This window comes from Bufo bufo, chromosome 3 (genome assembly GCF_905171765.1).
Source record: "Bufo bufo chromosome 3, aBufBuf1.1, whole genome shotgun sequence".
Classification (NCBI taxonomy): Eukaryota; Metazoa; Chordata; class Amphibia; order Anura; family Bufonidae; genus Bufo; species Bufo bufo.
The window spans coordinates 623919646-623938530 of record NC_053391.1 but is presented as its reverse complement, the minus strand read 5'-3'; the positions used below and the strand labels follow the sequence as shown (position 1 = coordinate 623938530).

The 18885-nt window shown below is 44.5% G+C and overlaps 1 protein-coding gene across 3 annotated transcripts in view; it reads right to left on the bottom strand.

Moving 5' to 3' along the window:
- DCLK1 (doublecortin like kinase 1) overlaps nucleotides 1–18885 on the bottom strand; it is a 352916-nt gene that overhangs the window by 179930 nt on the left and 154101 nt on the right. For all 3 annotated transcript variants that reach the window (XM_040426114.1, XM_040426117.1, XM_040426116.1), the window contains exon 4: nucleotides 16207–16306. In XM_040426114.1, coding sequence (XP_040282048.1) covers nucleotides 16207–16306 — 100 coding nt within the window. The remainder of the gene's footprint in view (nucleotides 1–16206; nucleotides 16307–18885) is intronic.

Genomic DNA, 18885 nt, shown 5'->3' with positions numbered 1-18885 from the left:
CCGTCACCATTGACTTAGGGTTCTTTCACACTTGCGCTTTTGTTTTCGGGCATAGAGTTCCGTCGTCGGGGCTCTATGCCGGAAGAATCCTGATCAGGATTATCCTAATGCATTCTGAATGGAGAGAAATCCGTTCAGGATGCATCAGGATGTCTTCCGTTCAGGACCGGAACGTTTTTTGGCCGGAGAAAATACCGCAGCATGCTGCGCTTTTTGCTCCGGTCAAAAATCCTGAACACTTGCCGCATCGACGGATCCGGAATAAAAGCCCATTGAAATGTATTATTCCGGATCCGTCCTAACATCTTCAGTTGTTACGACGCAACGACGGATCCGGAAGTTGCGTCTGCGCCTGCGCTAGGAAGTAGGAAGGGCTTGGCTGGTGCGAAAAGAGACTGATCCGGAAATCCTGAAGCCCACATTAACGTTTTTTGATGTTGGCTTCAGGATTTCCGGATCAGTCTCTTAACAAAAAAGCTGGAAAGATGCATCCGGAAAGAAAAAATTATGCGTTCTTACGCGTTTTTCCGGATCCGGCATGTAATTCCGGCAAATGGAGTACACGACGGATCCGGACAACGCAAGTGTGAAAGAGCCCTTACATTGTTTTCAGTGCCGTATCAGGTTTTTTTTCCGTTTTTATGACTGGATACAAAACCGCAGCTTGCAGTGGTTTTGTATCCTGTCAGAAAATGAAAAGCTGCTGTAACGGAAGACATCCTGATGCATCCTTAATGCATGACAACTAAACTGAAAAGTTTTTTTCTGGTATTGAGATCATCTGTCGGATCTCAAGACCGGAAAACTACAACGCAAGTGTGAAAGTAGCCTTACTATATTTCTCACACACATAGAAAATAGGGTATATCAAATTCCTTCAAAACCCTAGCACGTTGGTACAAGACTCCCTTCCTTTTTAAACAAAGTGTTTATCCACTTCAGACCCATAGGTTCCATGCTAAATATATTTTGGTCATGCTCGAAAATCAGATCCTAATGGGAATTTAATTAATTTGTTCTGCCCATGTACGACTGACCCCGGAATCTGTACCTCTCTGGCTCTCCACCCAATATGGATCCCTTCCAAGAACAACTTATTTACTCAGATAATTCAAGCTGCGAGATTACTCATACCCTTACATTGGTTGAGTGTAAATCCCTCCACAATTAACTAATGGCTGGCGAAAATTAATAAAATATACTGGTTGGAGGAGTTATCAAGTTGGGAATTGAGACGTCAGACCAAATTTGTTATAGGCCATCTCAGCAGATTTGTACCTATTAAGGTGCTTTCACACTAGCGGCAAGGAACTCCGGCAGGCTGTCCCGGCGGGTGAACAGCCTGTCGGATCCGTGCTGCCGCTAGTGCACGAGTGTCCCCGGACTACCGCTCTGGCCCCATTGAATATAATGGGGGCGGGCTGGAGTTCCGGCGGCAGCACGACATGTCTGACAATTTGATAATCAGGCAGTGAAATAATGACATTGTGACACTATTACCGGAGATATCACCTGTAGCTGAGTAATAAATGGGCTGCATGGATTTTTGTTAGAAAGCGACTGACATGTTAGATAAGGATGAAGATGCAGACAGAGCAGCAGAAAACACTCATCATAAACCTCTTATGTTGCTATGACAATACGGCTCCTGCAGCTACATCTTCCATAGTTCGCAAGTTTACCCTTGTTGTGTCGTCTTCTCCTATCTATTCTGATCCATTACAGCAGGTCAGAGGATGACTGATACAGGACAAGCTCTTTAAAGAAGGAGCTCCTGACTGGATAGGCTTTCTTTAACCACTACAGGACCGCCGTACACAGGATTGCATCTTTGCGGCGGCCCTGTTATTCTAGATGGACGCGCCGGTGCGTCCTCTCGCGAGACGCGAGATTTCGGGCAAAGCCGGCCCGCGCATGCGCATCGCGGGCCGGCAAAAGTTAAAAGACAAGTTTGTCATCAGCCTGCCAGCCAATGATCGTTGCTGGCAGGCTGATGATTTAAAAAAAAACGAATCAGAAGCCAGTTAACACATTATATTTATAAATATAATGTGTTAAATGGCTTCTGTGCTCCTCTGCTGGTTCTTTTCGTCGGTTGGTCCCAGCAGAGGAGCAGACATCACAGTGAGTACACCAAACAGCACACCAGATCACCCTCCATCACCCCAATTAACCCCTTGATCACCCCTTGATCGCCCCTGTCAATCACCTAGTGAAAGGGAAAAAAGTGATCAGTGTAAACTGTCACTTTTTTTTCCCACTGGTATTGACTGTTAGGTTTTAGGATAGTTTAGGCCCCTTGGTTAGGTAGTTAGCGATCGTTTAGCGCCCAGCCCACCGCACCGCAGTCACTGATTCACTGATTAGCGTATCGCTAATCAGCATTTGTACTTTTATAGTATCTGTAAGTGATCAGAACTGATCACATTCAGATCTATAATAGTATTAGTGTCACCTTAGTTCGCCCTCCACCCAAAACGCAGTGTTTGCCCGATCAGGCCTGATCGGTCGCCCACACGTGCGTTCACCCATGGCCGCCCCCGCCGCAGTGACAAAAAAATGTATTTTTTTTTATCACTGCACAATCACTTTACAAGCACTGCGGCGATAAAAAAAATCAGTTTTGATATTTTTTATCAATCGCAGCGGCCTCCGGTACTTCGCTAGCCTCCCATTTGTAAGACAGGCTTGTTTTTTTTCTTGGGTAGTCTCAGGGAATACCCCTAAATTTAGTAGTCCAAAATGTCAAACAGGGGGTATTCTTCTGAAGAGGCCTACAGGATTCTGACCCAGTCGGATGAGGAATGGGAACCCTCATCTGACGAATCCAGCGGGTCAGAATATGAACCTGTAGAAAGCAGTGGCAGTCTGACCCAAAGTTCGGACGAGGAGGTTGAGGTCCCTGATACCACCAGGCGTACCCGGCCCCGTGTTGCTACACCACAGGTTCAAGGGCAGCAGAGTGGGGCTGGCGCTGTCGGATTACGTGGTGAGGCATACACCAGCAGCACAGCCCATCCTGGACCTAGTACCAGCACTGCCGTACAACATGGTGAAGTGGCGAGCACCAGAAGGGCAGTTGAAGCTGGTACGGTGGCACGTGCATTAGTTCCCCCGTCGCAGCCACCGCACAGACAGGCCCGTAGAGCCACTAGAGTCCCTGAGATGCTGGCAAACCCTGATTGGCAGCCCCCAACTTCAGCCGCACCAGTAGTTCCCCCTTTCACCGCCCAGTCTGGAGTTCGGGTTGAGACAGCTCAGATCGGTTCGGCACTGGGGTTTTTTGAGCTGTTCTTGACTGCGGAGCTATTGGACTTAGTTGTGGCAGAAACAAACCGATATGCCACTGAATTTATAGCCGCCAACCCGGGAAGCTTTTATGCCCGACTTTCCGGTGGAAACCCGTCCAAGTTTCCGAATTTAAAATTTTTCTGGGCCTTCTCCTCAACATGGGCTTAACCAAAAAGCATGAATTGCGGTCATATTGGTCCACAAACCCAATTCATCACATGCCCATGTTCTCTGCTGCTATGTCCAGGACACGATTTGAGACCATCCTGCGTTTCCTGCACTTTAGCGACAACAGCACCTCCCGTCCCAGAGGCCACCCAGCTTTTGACCGGCTCCACAAAATTCGGCCCCTCATAGACCACTTCAACACCAAATTTGCAGATTTGTATACCCCTGAGAAAAACATCTGCGTAGACGAGTCCCTTATACATTTTACCGGGCGCCTTGGCTTCAAACAATACATCCCAAGAAAGTGCGCCCGGTATGGGGTCAAATTGTATAAGCTCTGTGAAAGGGCCACAGGCTATACCCACAAATTTCGGATCTATGAGGGTAAAGATCAGACCCTGGAGCCGGTCAGTTGCCCTGACTACCTGGGGAGCAGTGGGAAGACAGTCTGGGACTTGGTGTCACCCTTATTTGGCAAGGGGTACCATCTTTATGTGGACAATTTCTACACAAGTGTGGCCCTCTTTAGGCATTTGTTTCTAGAACAGATTGGCTGCTGTGGCACCGCGCGACCTAGTCGCCGGGGCTTCCCCCAACGGCTCGTTACCACCCATCTTGCAAGGGGGGAGAGGGCTGCCTTGTGTAACCAAGAACTGCTCGCGGTGAAATGGAGAGACAAGCGTGACGTTTACATGCTCTCCTCCATTCACGCAGACACGACAATCCAAATTGAACGAGCAACCAGTGTCATTGAAAAGCCGCTCTGTGTCCACGACTATAATTTGCTAATGGGAGGGGTGGACTTCAATGACCAGATGTTGGCTCCTTATCTACTTTCCTGCAGGACCAGACGCTGGTATAAGAAGGTGTCTGTATATTTGATTCAATTGGCTGTATATAATAGTTTTGTTCTCTACAGTAAGGCTGGGAGAACAGGATCCTTCCTCAAATTTCGGAAAGAGATCATCGAGAACCTGCTCTATCCAGGAGGTTCCGTGGCCCCATCCACCAGTGTAGTGAGCCGTCTACACGAGCGACATTTCCCCAGTGTCGTTGCTGGTACCTCAAACCGACCGCCACCCCGAAAAAAATGTCGTGTCTGTAGCAGGAGTGGAATAAGGCGTGACACCCGCTATTTCTGTCCTGACTGTGCTGACTACCCTGCCCTATGCTTTGGGGAGTGTTTCCGGAAGTACTACACACAGGTACACTTAGCATAGGGATTGCATCTCACAGGACAGGCACACAGGGCTATTAGGGCCCTTTCACTCACAGCTGCTGCAAACCTCTCCTTTCACCTGGGACAAAGTGCATAATGTACTTCGCCACATCTTTGGGCGATTTGCGCTTTGCACATTGTCCCATGGGGAAGGAGAGGTTTGTCCTATAAAGGTAAAAAAAAAAAAAAAAAATCACCGGTAAGCAAAAAAGTTAACATTCTGTTCAAAAAGTTAAATAAAGTTTATATGTTCCGTTCAAATGTTATTATAAAGTTAATAAATTTATTGCGTTGCGGCCTGTTTTTTCATTTTTGTTTTGTTTTTTTTATCTTCTAGGTGGACCAACCGATGAACGAGCTGCAGCACTGATGTGCATTCTGACAGAAGCATTGCGCTGCTGTCAGATTACACAAAAAATAGAGGTAGAGGAAGAAAAAAGAGAGGGTTAGTCCTGTACTCCTGTGGAAGGAGATATAGGGTTAACACGCAGGGCGCCAGAGGTGGAGGCCAGAGTGGAGGAGAACAGTTTATAATAAATAAGAGGAAAAAGATTCTATATACATATATATAAAAATATATATATACACAAATAAATTGGTGGTCTGGAAGATACTGACCAGTGAGATGCTAGGACAGAAGCAGGGCAGCCTAGGTGATGAACTATAAGCAAAGATGCGATATAGTGTTAATGCAGTGAAAAGAGAGGAGAAAAAATCACCGGATGGCGCCAAACCGCTATTGAAAGGGATATATAAATCTATAAAATATACTCCAATAATAAATAGATGCCCCTTACCATAAAAGAGCGGGTGGGTGAGATAAATATCTCGGTCAAATGCCAACTTTGTATAAAAAAATGGGAAAAGTTGTCTTTTGCCGAGATATTTCTCTCACCCAGCATGGGTATATGTAAAAAGACACCCCAAAATACATTGCCCAACTTCTCCTGAGTACGGCGATACCACCTGTGTGATGCTTTTTTGCAGCCTAGGTGGGCAGAGGGGCCCACATTCCAAAGAGCACCTTTAGGATTTCACAGGGCATTTTTTACACATTTTGATTTCAAACTACTTCTCACGCATTAGGGCCCCTAAAAAGCCAGGGCAGTATAACTACCCCACAAGTGACCCCATTTTGGAAAGAAGACACCCCAAGATATTCCGTGAGGGGCATGGCTAGTTCCTAGAATTTTTTATTTTTTGTCACAAGTTAGCGGAAAATGATGATTTTTTTTTTCTTACAAAGTCTCATATTCCACTAACTTGTGACAAAAAATAAAAACTTCCATGAACTCACTATGCCCATCACGAAATACCTTGGGGTGTCTTATTTCCAAAATGGGGTCACTTGTGGGGTAGTTATACTGGCCTGGCATTTTAGGGGCCCTAATGCGTGAGAAGTAGTTTGAAATCAAAATGTGTAAAAAATGCCCTGTGAAATCCTAAAGGTGCTGTTTGGAAGGTGGGCCCCTTTGCCCACCTAGGCTGCAAAAAAGTGTCACACATGTGGTATTGCCGTACTCAGGAAAAGTTGGGCAATGTGTTTTGGGGTGTCATTTTACATATACCCATGCTGGGTGAGAGAAATATCTCGGTCAAATGCCAACTTTGTATACAAAAATAGGAAAAGTTGTCTTTTGCCAAGATATTTCTCTCACCCAGCATGGGTATATGTAAAAAGACACCCCAAAACACATTGCCCAACTTCTCCTGAGTACGGCGATACCACATGTGTGACACTTTTTTGCAGCCTAGGTGGGCAAAGGGGCCCACATTCCAAAGAGCACCTTTAGGATTTCACAGGGCATTTTTTACACATTTTGATTTCAAACTACTTCTCACGCATTAGGGCCCCTAAAATGCCAGGGCAGTATAACTACCCCACAAGTGACCCCATTTTGGAAAGAAGACACCCCAAGGTATTCCGTGAGGGGCATGGCGAGTTCCTAGAATTTTTTATTTTGTCACAAGTTAGCGGAAAATGAGACTTTGTAAGGAAAAAATAAAAAAAATAAAAAAAATCATCATATTCCGCTAACTTGTGACAAAAAATAAAAAGTTCTATGAACTCACTATGCCCATCAGCGAATACCTTAGGGTGTCTACTTTCCGAAATGGGGTCATTTGTGGGGGTTTTCTACTGTCTGGGCATTGTAGAACCTCAGGAAACATGATAGGTGCTCAGAAAGTCAGAGCTGCTTCAAAAAGCGGAAATTCACATTTTTGTACCATAGTTTGTAAACGCTATAACTTTTACCCAAACCATTTTTTTTTTACCCAAACATTATTTTTTTATCAAAGACATGTAGAACAATAAATTTAGAGAGAAAATTAAATAGAAATGTAGTTTTATTTGAAAAATTTTACAACTGAAAATGAAAAATGACATTTTTTTTGCAAAAAAAATGGTAAATTTCGATTAATAACAAAAAAAGTAAAAATGTCAGCAGCAATGAAATACCACCAAATGAAAGCTGTATTAATGAAAAGAAAAGGAGGTAAAATTCATTTGGGTGGTAAGTTGCATGACCGAGCAATAAACCGTGAAAGTAGTGTAGTGCAGAATTGTAAAAAGTGGTCTGGTCATTAAGGGTGTTTAAGCTAGGGGGGCTGAGGTGGTTAAAGAGATTCTGTCACCACATTTTACCCCTACAGTAAAACATAGCTACTTGTAGGTCTCCCTGAGCTGTATTAAATGATGCCCTTATTAACTAATAGTCTTCATTTATTTCTTTATAAAATCGATTTTAGTGATATGCTAATGACTTAAATAAGGTGTCCAAGGGGATGTCCTTTCCTAACTTGGTGCCCAGCCGCACCCCTCGGTCTGGTGCCCAGCGTCGCCTTCCTGAGTCCAGCGCCGCCTCTAATATAATATATTCAAGAGCCGGTGCGCTGACGTAATCCCTGAGCCTGTTTGAAATCCCACGATCTTTGGATCGTCACCCCGGCCTTCCTCCCTATTCTTATGCTTTATGTCGCTTTGCTTTATTAGAGGGGCTGTATTACTCCGCTATTGCTAAGTGGATTTCGGTAATTATTGGAGTTTTTAATGGTTATTTATTTAATGAATTTGAAGTTTTAATTATTTATTAATTTATTTTCCCTTAATAAAGCATTGCGGCCATTTTTATTCCAACACAAGGTGTCATGTCATTATTTTATTAATTACTATGATTCAGTAATTAAGTCTGAAAGGGGTAATTTGCCTCCATGGCGCATGGGAGAATGTCTTATGGGGATATGGATCTCACATGTACACAACCCCATTGTCTGAACTATGGGTCCATGTTGAAAGAGCTTGGAATGACTTTCCACAGGAGGATACCCAGCATCTGTATGACCATTGCCATGTTTCGCAGCAAGGAGAGATGCCACCCAATATCAATGTGACCCTGCCTCATCATATAACCCTGCTGAAGAGCCCAAAATAAAGGGTGCACCACCTTGGTTGTATGATCATTGACCAACCACCACTAGCAGTTCAGAGTTAGTCAATCTCAGCTCAAGTGTTTTCCAGGTGTATGAGGGAAAATGTTAGAAATGTTTTATCAGACTGTGAGGGCCACTGCAATATTTGTTGCGATGACAAGTTGGGTAGAGGATAGGAGTAATTTACATAAAATTCCCAAAAATTAGTAGAGCGGCATAATGTCTGTTAAAAATTTTTGAAGAGCAAAGGATGCTTGGAAAATTTAGGGCAAGATGAAGGTAGAACCATCCTCTACCTTCATCTTTCTTGCCCATTGCTGTTATGCTTTATAAGTCCTTGCGGTTCTGTAATACATAGCGACGAGGTTGATGTGGTTGTGAACTTGTATGTATGTACTATTTATTTTAATCTTTGTCTTTTGATGTGTGTACATTTTTGTTGTAAATGTATATAAGACTAAACAGTGACATGTGGCGCACGAAAGAAAGTTGCGCAACATTTCAAGCAATTTTTGTCAATGGTTTTGCAATGCGACACGTGACACGCTGCGGCTGTGTTGCGACAGTCGCGAAAAAACACCCCCAAACATATGAGATTTAGTTTCGCAAATCGAAGGCGACTTTTCCTCCATTGACTTTAATGGAGGTTGTGCGCAATGCGTGGATCGCTTGCTACAGCCAAATCACAGAACTAAAATTGCTGCAGACAAGTCGCACATATTGTAGTTTTCCTGTGACTTGCTGTCGCATGACACACGTTGCCATACACCTATTGTATTATGTGATGTTTCGCTTCCGTTACAATATTGCAGCTTCCCTGTTTTAGGGATTAGTACAGGTATCTTAGTTTTGGTGGGTCATACATAAAGGATTTTTGCAGATCTCACTAAAATGTTTCGGATGTGTCAAGAAATGTCTAATATCTGTGACTAGCATTACTGTGCTTAGAAATCTAAGTTTGTACTGGGAATGTCAATGGCAAGCAATGGAAGAAGGGAAAGATATTCATCAAAATAGCAAACTAGGGAGCCGCCGTTTCGATGCCAGCTTTGGCTGACCTTATCAGACCACGTGATCTATGTACCATGGCAACAGTATATTTCCTGAATAACTTAAACTATCCTTAGAATAGGTTATCTTCATCTCTGGGGATCTGTTTCACAACCGCTGCAAGAACTGTGCTCCCGAGCTATGTCTCCAAGAGAAAATGAACTGCGAGGAGAATGAAGAGCCAAGAAAAAGACTGACGTGGAGATGACAGTATGATGGAACTTACATTAGGACAGTTAATTAGGGGATAAAGATCTACCTACCTATCATACTAACATGGGAAAATATACTCATATATAACATACTGAGATAGTTCTGCATGCTAAAGTCTGGTGAGGTGTCATATATCATATCTGCAAAATTATTGGATACTTAAAGGGGTTTTCCAGTAATATTTGTATTTTATGTAACGCCTCCAGCCTGCCTACAGAAAAAGAAGATTCCTACTTACCTGCACCGTGCCACACCGGGCCTCCACATTGCCTCTGATGTCTCCATTTTCTTCCGGCGGGGTATGGACATGGTCACATGCACTGCTCCAGCCAATGACTGGCTTCAGTGGTGATGTGGCCAGGGGCGGACATACCATATGTGCAACTCAGGGGCCCAGGAGGTAGGGGGGCCCTCCTAAAAGTTGCTATCTGCTGCCTGTTGTAATGGATTGAGCTAAGGATTTTCATTCTCAGGCATCTGTGGATGGTTAGAGAGGCATTGAGGTGCTCTATAGTGAGCGGTTTAAGAGCAAGGGGCCCCTTTGCTTGTCTTGCACAAGGGCCCTCTCCTGTCTGTGTCTGCCCTTGAATGTGGCCACAGGCAGCCATCACCACTGAGACCAGTCATTGGCTGCAACGGAGCATGTGACCATGCCCATGGCAGCCTGATGGAAGATGGAGGCAGGCTGCGGGCATTACATAAAAATATAATTATTACTGGAAAATTCCTTTAAAAACAAAGAGATTCATCCTAACACATATTAAAGTCCATGTATGTAGTCAATGCACTGACTGTCAGCGGTGTACTTGACCCATAAGTGAGTCTATCTGCCATACCAGACATAACCCATGGACATGTGCTGCCCATTGCCGTATTGCGGACCGGATTTGCGGATCCGCAATACATGGGTGCCGTTCCTTGGGCATTCCGTATCACAGATGCGGACCCATTCACTTCAATGGGTCTGCAAATCCGGAGATGCGGAATGGTGCGAAACAGAAGCACGGAACGGAACGGATCCCTACGGAATGCCTACGGAACCCTTTGCGGAATGGGCGGATTGCGGACCCATTAAAGTGAATGGGTCCGCGATCTGCTGCCCCACAGTCGGTGTTCGTGCATTGCGTCCCGCAATTTGTGGGCCGCAGCACGGCCACAGGGCACACACGTTCGTGTGCAGGAGGCCTAAGAAGCACTGGGGCAGGCAATCTCTGAACCGCAATACCCTTAAATACTAATTTTTGATGCATAATTATGAAAACTGTCTAAAAAAAGAACTGTCATGGTTGCCCATAGTGTAGTGTAGGGCTGCAGCAAACGATTATTTTAGTAATCGAGTATTCTACCGATTATTTTTACAATTGAATACTCCAATAAGAAAAAATTATTTAATAGACTGTTTTCTTTTATAAAAACTCATCAGACCCCCTGCCATCAGTCCCCAACTCCCTCTGTTCCCTCCTGCGTGATCAGCCCAAGTGCATCAGTTCCCCCCAGTGCCAGCAGCTCCACTATCCCCCAGTGCCAGCAGTTCCACTATCCCCCCAGTGCCAGCAGCTCCACTATCCCCCCAGTGCTATTAGCTCCACTATCCCCCCAGTGACATCAGCTCTACTATCCCCCCAGTGACATCAGCTCTACTATCCCCCCAGTGCCATCAGCTCCACTATCCCCCCAGTGACATCAGCTCTACTATCCCCCCAGTGCCATCAGCTCCACTATCCCCCCAGTGCCATCAGCTCCACTATCCCCCCAGTGCCATCAGCTCCACTATCCCCCAGTGCCATCAGCTCCACTATCCCCCGGTGCCAGCAGCTCCACTATCCCCCAGTGCCATCAGCTCCACTATCCCCGGTGCCATCAGCTCCGTTCCCCTAGTGCCTTCAGCGCTCCCCCACCCCAGTGCCATCAGCCTGCCCCACTAAGTGACATCAGCTTGCCCCCCTAAGTGCCATCAGCTTGCCCCCCTAAGAGCCAGTCCAAATGATTAACCAGGCGGCAGCGGTCCAGAGTGCCCCGGACAGCAGAAGGTAAGTCATCCAGCCATAGTGCATGACTCTGTGACATATATTACAGAGAAGAAGCGGTGACCCCCCCTGACATGTGTCAGTCTTTACTGTAGTTCCGGCATTCAGGTTCATTCACAATCTGCCTGAGATGAGGACTTCACCCCTGAGCACTGATTTATGGGGGGCTCCCTATAGTAGTTTCCATTCCTATTATTGCTGAGCCTGCAGCTACCACCCCGGTGTTTATTACATACACCCCTTCTATGCTGACTGCGCCCTTCTTCAGACTCTTCAGCTTCTTGCTAATCATCCCATTGACTGCGGAGTGTTAGTGCCACTCGCTCGCAATCCCACCGCCCAGTCAGGATGCTTTTCATAGATTGTCTGTCCGGGCTGTGGAGGCCCTGAGCTCAGCAGTAATGAAGCTCGCATCTCCTGCAGTCCCCGGCCGCCCGGATCCTCCTTGCCTGCCCCATGTCACCCCAGATCTCTGCAGTGTGCTCATGTCAGCGTCCTCACTCCTACTTTGCTGTTTTTTGCTGTGAGGTTGTGGACATGGAGTGGCCAGTACTTACCTTTCCTGTAGGGGCGCCGCTCCACAGCTCATCCGTCTTCTTCTCCGCGCGCTGCACTGCCGTCCGGACATCACACAGCATCAGGTCATAGTGCACGCATACGTTCACTATGTCCTGACGATGTGTCAGGATACAGTGCAGCGCGCGGGCCAGCGGGTAACCACGGAACAGTAAGTAATAGCAAGCGCTTCACTCCCGCTTCGTGGTCACATGACACAAAACGAATCCTTGATGCAAAAAATTTGCATTGAGGATTTTTTGGTGTCGAATTACTCGATTCAATCGAGTAGTAGTTTCAGCCCTAGTGTAGTGTACAATATTGTATGTAGTTATTGTTTCATACTGTACTGTTTTGTATGATGCATTTTGTATGTTTCTGGCAGTTTGTTCCAAAATGGAATAGATGGCTATGGTTGGCAAGGAACAGGTCTAATCTCCCTGTTTCTCTACCGCTTGGAGGGGGAGTTCCAGAGCAACCTGACACAGGAGAGGAAGGACACGTCTGAGCTCCTGCTCCTGAAAAGGATTCTCCAGAGAGAACAACTAACAATTTTTCTCAAGTAAAGCCTTGAGAAGAGAGACAGCAGAGTGACCAGCTGAGACCAGCATTAAAAGACACTGAAGTGAGGTGAGGGACTACAGCTAAGACACCCATCACCCAGACTACTACTAGACCAGTACAATTCAAGTGCTAACTTGCCTCCATATTCCTGACTGGTGCAAGAAAGTTGCACTTGAAATCTGCTGCTCTTAAACGTACCTGAAGTTCTATGTTACGCTTAGTAAAAGAGACAGGTCTACGTTTAATTCCGGCCTCATTCTTCAATACTACATTTCCACTGCACAGATCCTCAGGGAGCAACAACCTGAGGGAGTACACCGTGACACAAGACTTCATCAGGGCTACTACCACTCCCATCCTCTGCATCCGCTCCTCCGGGGCTTTCTGCAATAGCCGAGCTGAGCACTATAGGAAATAAAAACTGTGCTGCGATTGCTATGAGCGGCATAGACAGTACTTTCTTCAGTTTCGTAAATCTCTCCCAAAGTCGTTACCCTCAGTTCACCGCTACATATCTGCTATTATGTCTTCAAACTACCAAGCTGTGGAATAGGCAACGATATGATATCTCAAAAATAGGAATATGATCTCACAAAGAGATGATGAGCTGTACACGATGAATCTGCACGCATGTCTCAGTAATAGCATTTGGATTCCAGGAAAAGTCTATGTATGTTCCACACTGTTTGGCACAAACATACAATGCTGTCACCAAGAATGATGCATTACACCAAGCAGTTACTAGTCCATTTGCTACCAAGCAGTTAAGATGACTCTGTAGTCTACATTACACAACATATGCTCCTCTGGGTAAAAATACAACCATTTTATGTCTGATTTGTTCTTTTTTTTTATTTTTTACGTACGCTAAAAATGAAAATGTTAAGAAATTAAATAAATAGAGGCAGAAATGTTACCTTACCATTAGATTACTTTACAATCTTGCCGGGTCAAATTATAGGTAAGGAATAGGGCAAATTGCCCCATGGCCTCCACTATTTTCTGAAAGCCCATACGACCTGATCAGGCTGAGGTCCAGGATCCTACCTGCATGCTCCGGTGTACTTCAGGTACAGACTTCTCTCTCCTTTAGCTCTCTCTTTCTTAGGAATGTCCTTAACCCGCTAAGGACTGGGCTATTTTTCGTTTTTTACTCCCTGCCTTCCCAGAGTCATAACGGTTTCATTTTTCCATTAACCCCTTCACGCATTATGACGTAACTGTAGGTGCCATTAGAAAACGCGTCGTGTCCCACAAAAAATATGGAAAAATAAAAAAGTTATGGTTATGGGAACGTGGGGAGGAAAAATCCAAAATGCAAAAATTTAAATAGGCCTTGACCCCAAAGGGTTAACATAGCTGTATGAGGGCTTGTTTTTTTGAGGGAAAAGTTGTACTTTCTAATGATCGCCATTTACGGTTGCATACAATGTAGTGAGAAGCGGGTTTTATGTTTATTTTTTACAGCGTTCCCTACGTGGTAAAACTGACCTGTTATTTTCATTCTCTGGGTTAGTATGATTACAATGATACCACATGTATAGTTTTTCTTGCATTTTAATACTGGAAAAAGCTTTTTTCTTTGCATCGCCATATTAAGATCCCCATAACATAAATTTTTATCTGTAAAGAGCTGTGTGAGGGCAAATTTTTTGTTGAAAGATCTATACTTTTATCGATAGTAATTATTGGAGTATGTGCGACTTTTTTATAATTTTTTTATTCAATTTTTTTGTGGGAGGTGAAGCAACCAAAAAACGGCATATCTAGCTATTTTGACTTTTTTCCATTTGCCATATAGAATAAATATTTTTAGATTTTAATAGTACAGGCTTTTTCGAAGCGGTGATGCCCATGAAGCTTATTTTTTTTAATTGTTTATGTATTTTAATTTTGGGGAGGGGGCTGAATTTAATTTTTATGAATTTTTCTATTTTTAAAAACTTTTTTTCCCCATTTTTTAATAGTTCATTAGATTGCTTCTCTCACAGACTCCAATGCTTTCCTTTGCAGCCCTGCCACAGGCAGGCTCTCCATAGGAATGTATGTGCAGCAGCCTTGGACCATTTAGGAGCACCAAGGCTGCCGCACACTCCATCCAGCCCACCCAATCCTCGCTAGGGGGTGCCAGTGCACGACTGGGAGCGCGCACTCCCAGTTTTTGAGCTCCTAGATGACATTGTCACATTTGACAACAGCATCTGAGGGGTTAAATATGTACGATCTACGTGCCTGCATGTCTGTTTTAATAGCTTCAGGCATTCCCCATGTAATAACAGTTCTGAAGCCTCTATTCTTATGGCTCTATGTTGTGCCATTCCTTTATTATTTCTACTAGAAGTTATGAAGGAATTGCTAGCAGTCTGCAGTAAGGGTACAGAAGAGAGGTAACCAGTTGTGGGGGGGGGGGGATGTACCTGCACAGGCTGAAAATAGAGGCACTGATTGGATAGAGTGAGACTGTGCAGGTACACCCCCCCCCCCCCAACTTGTTACCTCTCTTCTGTACCCTTACTGCAGACTGCTAGCAATTCATTCATAACTTTTAGTAGAAATAATAAAGGAATGGCACATCATACAGACAGAAGAAGATGCTCCAGAATTGTAATTATATGGGGAATGCATGACATGTCAGGACTGCTGACGTAAATTTACGTTAGGTGGTCGGGAAGGGGTTAAAGGGGCTGTCCAGTTTTGTTTTTTATTTTAATTTACCTTTCAGTCAGAGGTACCTGTGAAAAGTTATCTACAAACCTTCTCCGTGGCTCCCAAGCTCTCTTCACTGATTTTCCAGGTCCCTGTCTGTCACATCACTGGCAGGTCAAGTGCCGCTTGAGGACACTTCACCACTGAAGTCAGTCATTGTCACAGCAGTCAGCACAGAAGGTTTCCATGCTCAGGAGTCCATTGGATAGTCCTATCAGTGATTGGCAGCTATAACTGTATGAGTGTGCTACAATTATAGCTGTCAATCAATGAAAAAAACACCCACTGGACTGCTAAGTCCAGAATGAGCAGAGCTTTAAATATGAATCTGCTCAGTTCCTCCTGCTCTATAACTTGCTGCCTGCAGATTGCACTGCATTTTCATGGTGACAGGTTCCCTTCCAGTCAATGGGAACAGTATTTATAGATATGCAACCAGCTCCCCCTGGTGGCAGCTGCCAGCAGTCTCTTTGGGACATTTAGTCACTCCTAATAGACCAGCATAATTTACTGTCACTGTCATCTGAGTGCTTTAGCTTTGCAGTCATTCAAGGGCTTGCAGTGGAGTCATTCTTGTAAGCTATGTAATTGTGTATCAAGAGCTTAAGGCAAAAAAGTTGGATGGAAAGAGGAATTCAGTAAAAAACCTATAAACTGTATACTCGTGAAATGCAGTCTTTTCCTGGAGATAATGATGACAAATGCGTGTTTACATCTCATCATTATTAGTAGTGAAGAATATCCCACTGTCCAGGGTAGAGGATAATGTCTGGAAACACATGAAGACAGTGCCAGTGTTTGAACTGTTCAACCCTTTGCCACGTCCCCATCTGTTTTTGATATTGAAACAGAAATAATTTGCTTTAGCGCAAGACTTGTTGATCTTGGATCGGAATAACAATCTGTAAAATGTCCGGATGACACAAACTTGGATGGGTTAACAAGTGCTGGAAACATCTAAGTCATGAAAGCCTCTCTTACCGCTCTCATCCAGTAAGAAGTCATCTTGGTAACGGAACTTTTCAGGTCCACAAGCAATAAAAATGTCATCCTCACCAAAGAAATCCTGAAGGCACATCACCTGAAAGAGAAGTGAGGTCTTGTCACTAAACGATACATCTCTCAAGTATACCGGTACTTCTAAATCACAAAATACTGCACATGATCAACTAAGCAGACGTTTTAAGAATCCGCCATATGTCACTAGGCACTAGAGGTCTAGCGCCTAGGGTGGTGTCCTGTGGAGGGCAGTGCCAGATAGCAAAAACAAAAAATGTTTGTTATTTTTCAACTCCCTCCTCTGCTTTCCACCGGACTGTTGTCTTTTGGGTAGGGGTGGTGTTACCGTCCATGTGCATTTGGCAGAATGAAGAGAGGGTGTCAACAAGCAATGTTCCTTCTTCTCTCTGCAGTGTGATGACTGGTCGGGCAACGGTCAGCCTGCTGCTCCACTAATCAGAGGCCTACTGCAGAACTGAAAGCTAAGGAAGCCTCTGTAGTCAACACTGCCACCCTCAGGCCCTGTCGGCAGACCATCCTCATCACCACTGCATTAGCATTACACGACTGTATGTGTTTTGCAGATCCGCAAAAAAAAAAATGGAAGACCTCCGTATGCCATCTGTTTTTTTTTTTTTGCGGATCCATTGTAACAATGCCTAAAACAGACAAGAATAGGACATGTTCTATTTTTTTTGCGGGGCTACAGAACGGACTTACTGATGCGGACAAGTTGTCCGCATTTTTTGCGGACCCATTGAAATGAATGGGTCCGCATCCTATCCGCAAAAACAACGGAACGGACACGGAAACAAACAACGTTCGTGTGCATGTAGCCTTAGTCAGTAAGCGATGTACTGTAAATAAAGTATGGCAGTCAGTGGTTCTGAGACCCGTTTAGTGATGTCTGCGACCGTCCAATGGGTGAGCAGATGGGTGAAGTTCATACTGATCACTGGGTTTCTTAGTTTCATCAGTATGTAAGTAGTGCTTATGTTTGCATATGTGTAGCTGTCTCCATGTAGTGAGTGTGCACATATATATGTGGCTGTGTGTGCATGCATGTAGTGAAGGTGCCCCGTGTGTATACCTGAAAGTATACAGTGAGTGTGTGCATGTGTTTGTACATATACGCAGTGTTGGAGGTGTATAACAGGTTATCATAAATTGAGAATTATAGTATATTGGCACTAATAGCAGTATCATTTTTGTATACATTTTGACGGTATTACACAGACACTGAATAGCATTGTTATTGGAGCATTTTATAGCAGTATTTAGCATGTTACATGTGGCAGAATTGCATGCGGAAAATCAGCAGCGTTTACAGTAGCAGGAAAGTGGATGAAATGTAAACTAATCTCACCCCCATGCTGTGGAAAATGACCGCTGCACTGGATCAGCACATTAGACAGTATATTGCAGTATATTACAGTATATTACACCATTTCAGTCCAGTTCTGGTCATCTCAGAGAAATGAGTTCTAGTGCAGCCTTTACTCCCTACACAAGTGATCTGTAGATCAATGCCCTTGTTAGGACACTGGCACTTTCACTGGTCGGATTGTGATACCTGCTGTATTAAAAAGTGGTGAATTTTTTGGTCATGTTTCTTAAAATACAATAAAATTGGACAAATTCCATTAAAGGGATTTTTCTGTAGTTAGATACTGATGGTATCCTTATCTTCAATATCAGATTGGTGGGAGTCCAACACCCCCACCAGCAGCCGTTCTGGGCACCTACCAACGCTGAAAACTATACAGTGGATGGACATGAAAGAACGTGGTCTGGTGTGCAGTGATATTACCAGGAGATTGCGGCTGAGCTGCAGTACGCCGACGTCAGAAGCTACACAATGAATGGAGCCTTCTGTACACTTAGTTTTTTTCCGGCTGCCGAAACAGATAATTGGTGGGGGTGCCAGGTGTTGGACCCCAATGATCTGATATGGATGTCCTATCTTGAGGACAGACATCAACATCTAAGGCCTCTTTCACACGGGCGTTGCGGGAAAAGGTGCGGGTGCGTTGCGGGAACATGCACGATTTTTCCGCGCGAGTGCAAAACATTGTAATGCATTTTGCACTCGCGTGAGAAAAATTGTGCGTGTTTGGTACCCAAACCCGAACTTCTTCACAGAAGTTCGGGCTTGGGATCGGTGTTCTGTAGTTTGATATATTTTTCCTTATAACATGGTTATAAGGGAAAATAATAGCATTCTGAATACAGAATGCATGGTACAATAGCGCTGGAGGGGTTAAAATAAATAAATAAATTTAACTCACCTTAATCCACTTGATCGCGCAGCCGGCATCTCCTTCTGTCTTCATCTTAGCTGTGTGCAGGAACAGGACCTGTGGTGACATCACTCCGGTCATCACATGGTCCGTCACATGATCTTTTACCATGGTGATGGATCATGTGTGACCGGAGTGACGTCACCACAGGTCCTTTTCCTGCACACAGCTAAGATGAAGACAGAAGGAGATGCCGGCTGCGCGATCAAGTGGATTAAGGTGAGTTAAAAATTTTTTTTTATTTTTTTAACCCCTCCAGCCCTATTTTACTATGCATTCTGTATTCAGAATGCTATTATTTTCCCTTATAACCATGTTATAAGGGAAAATAATAATGATCGGGTCCCCATCCCGATCGTCT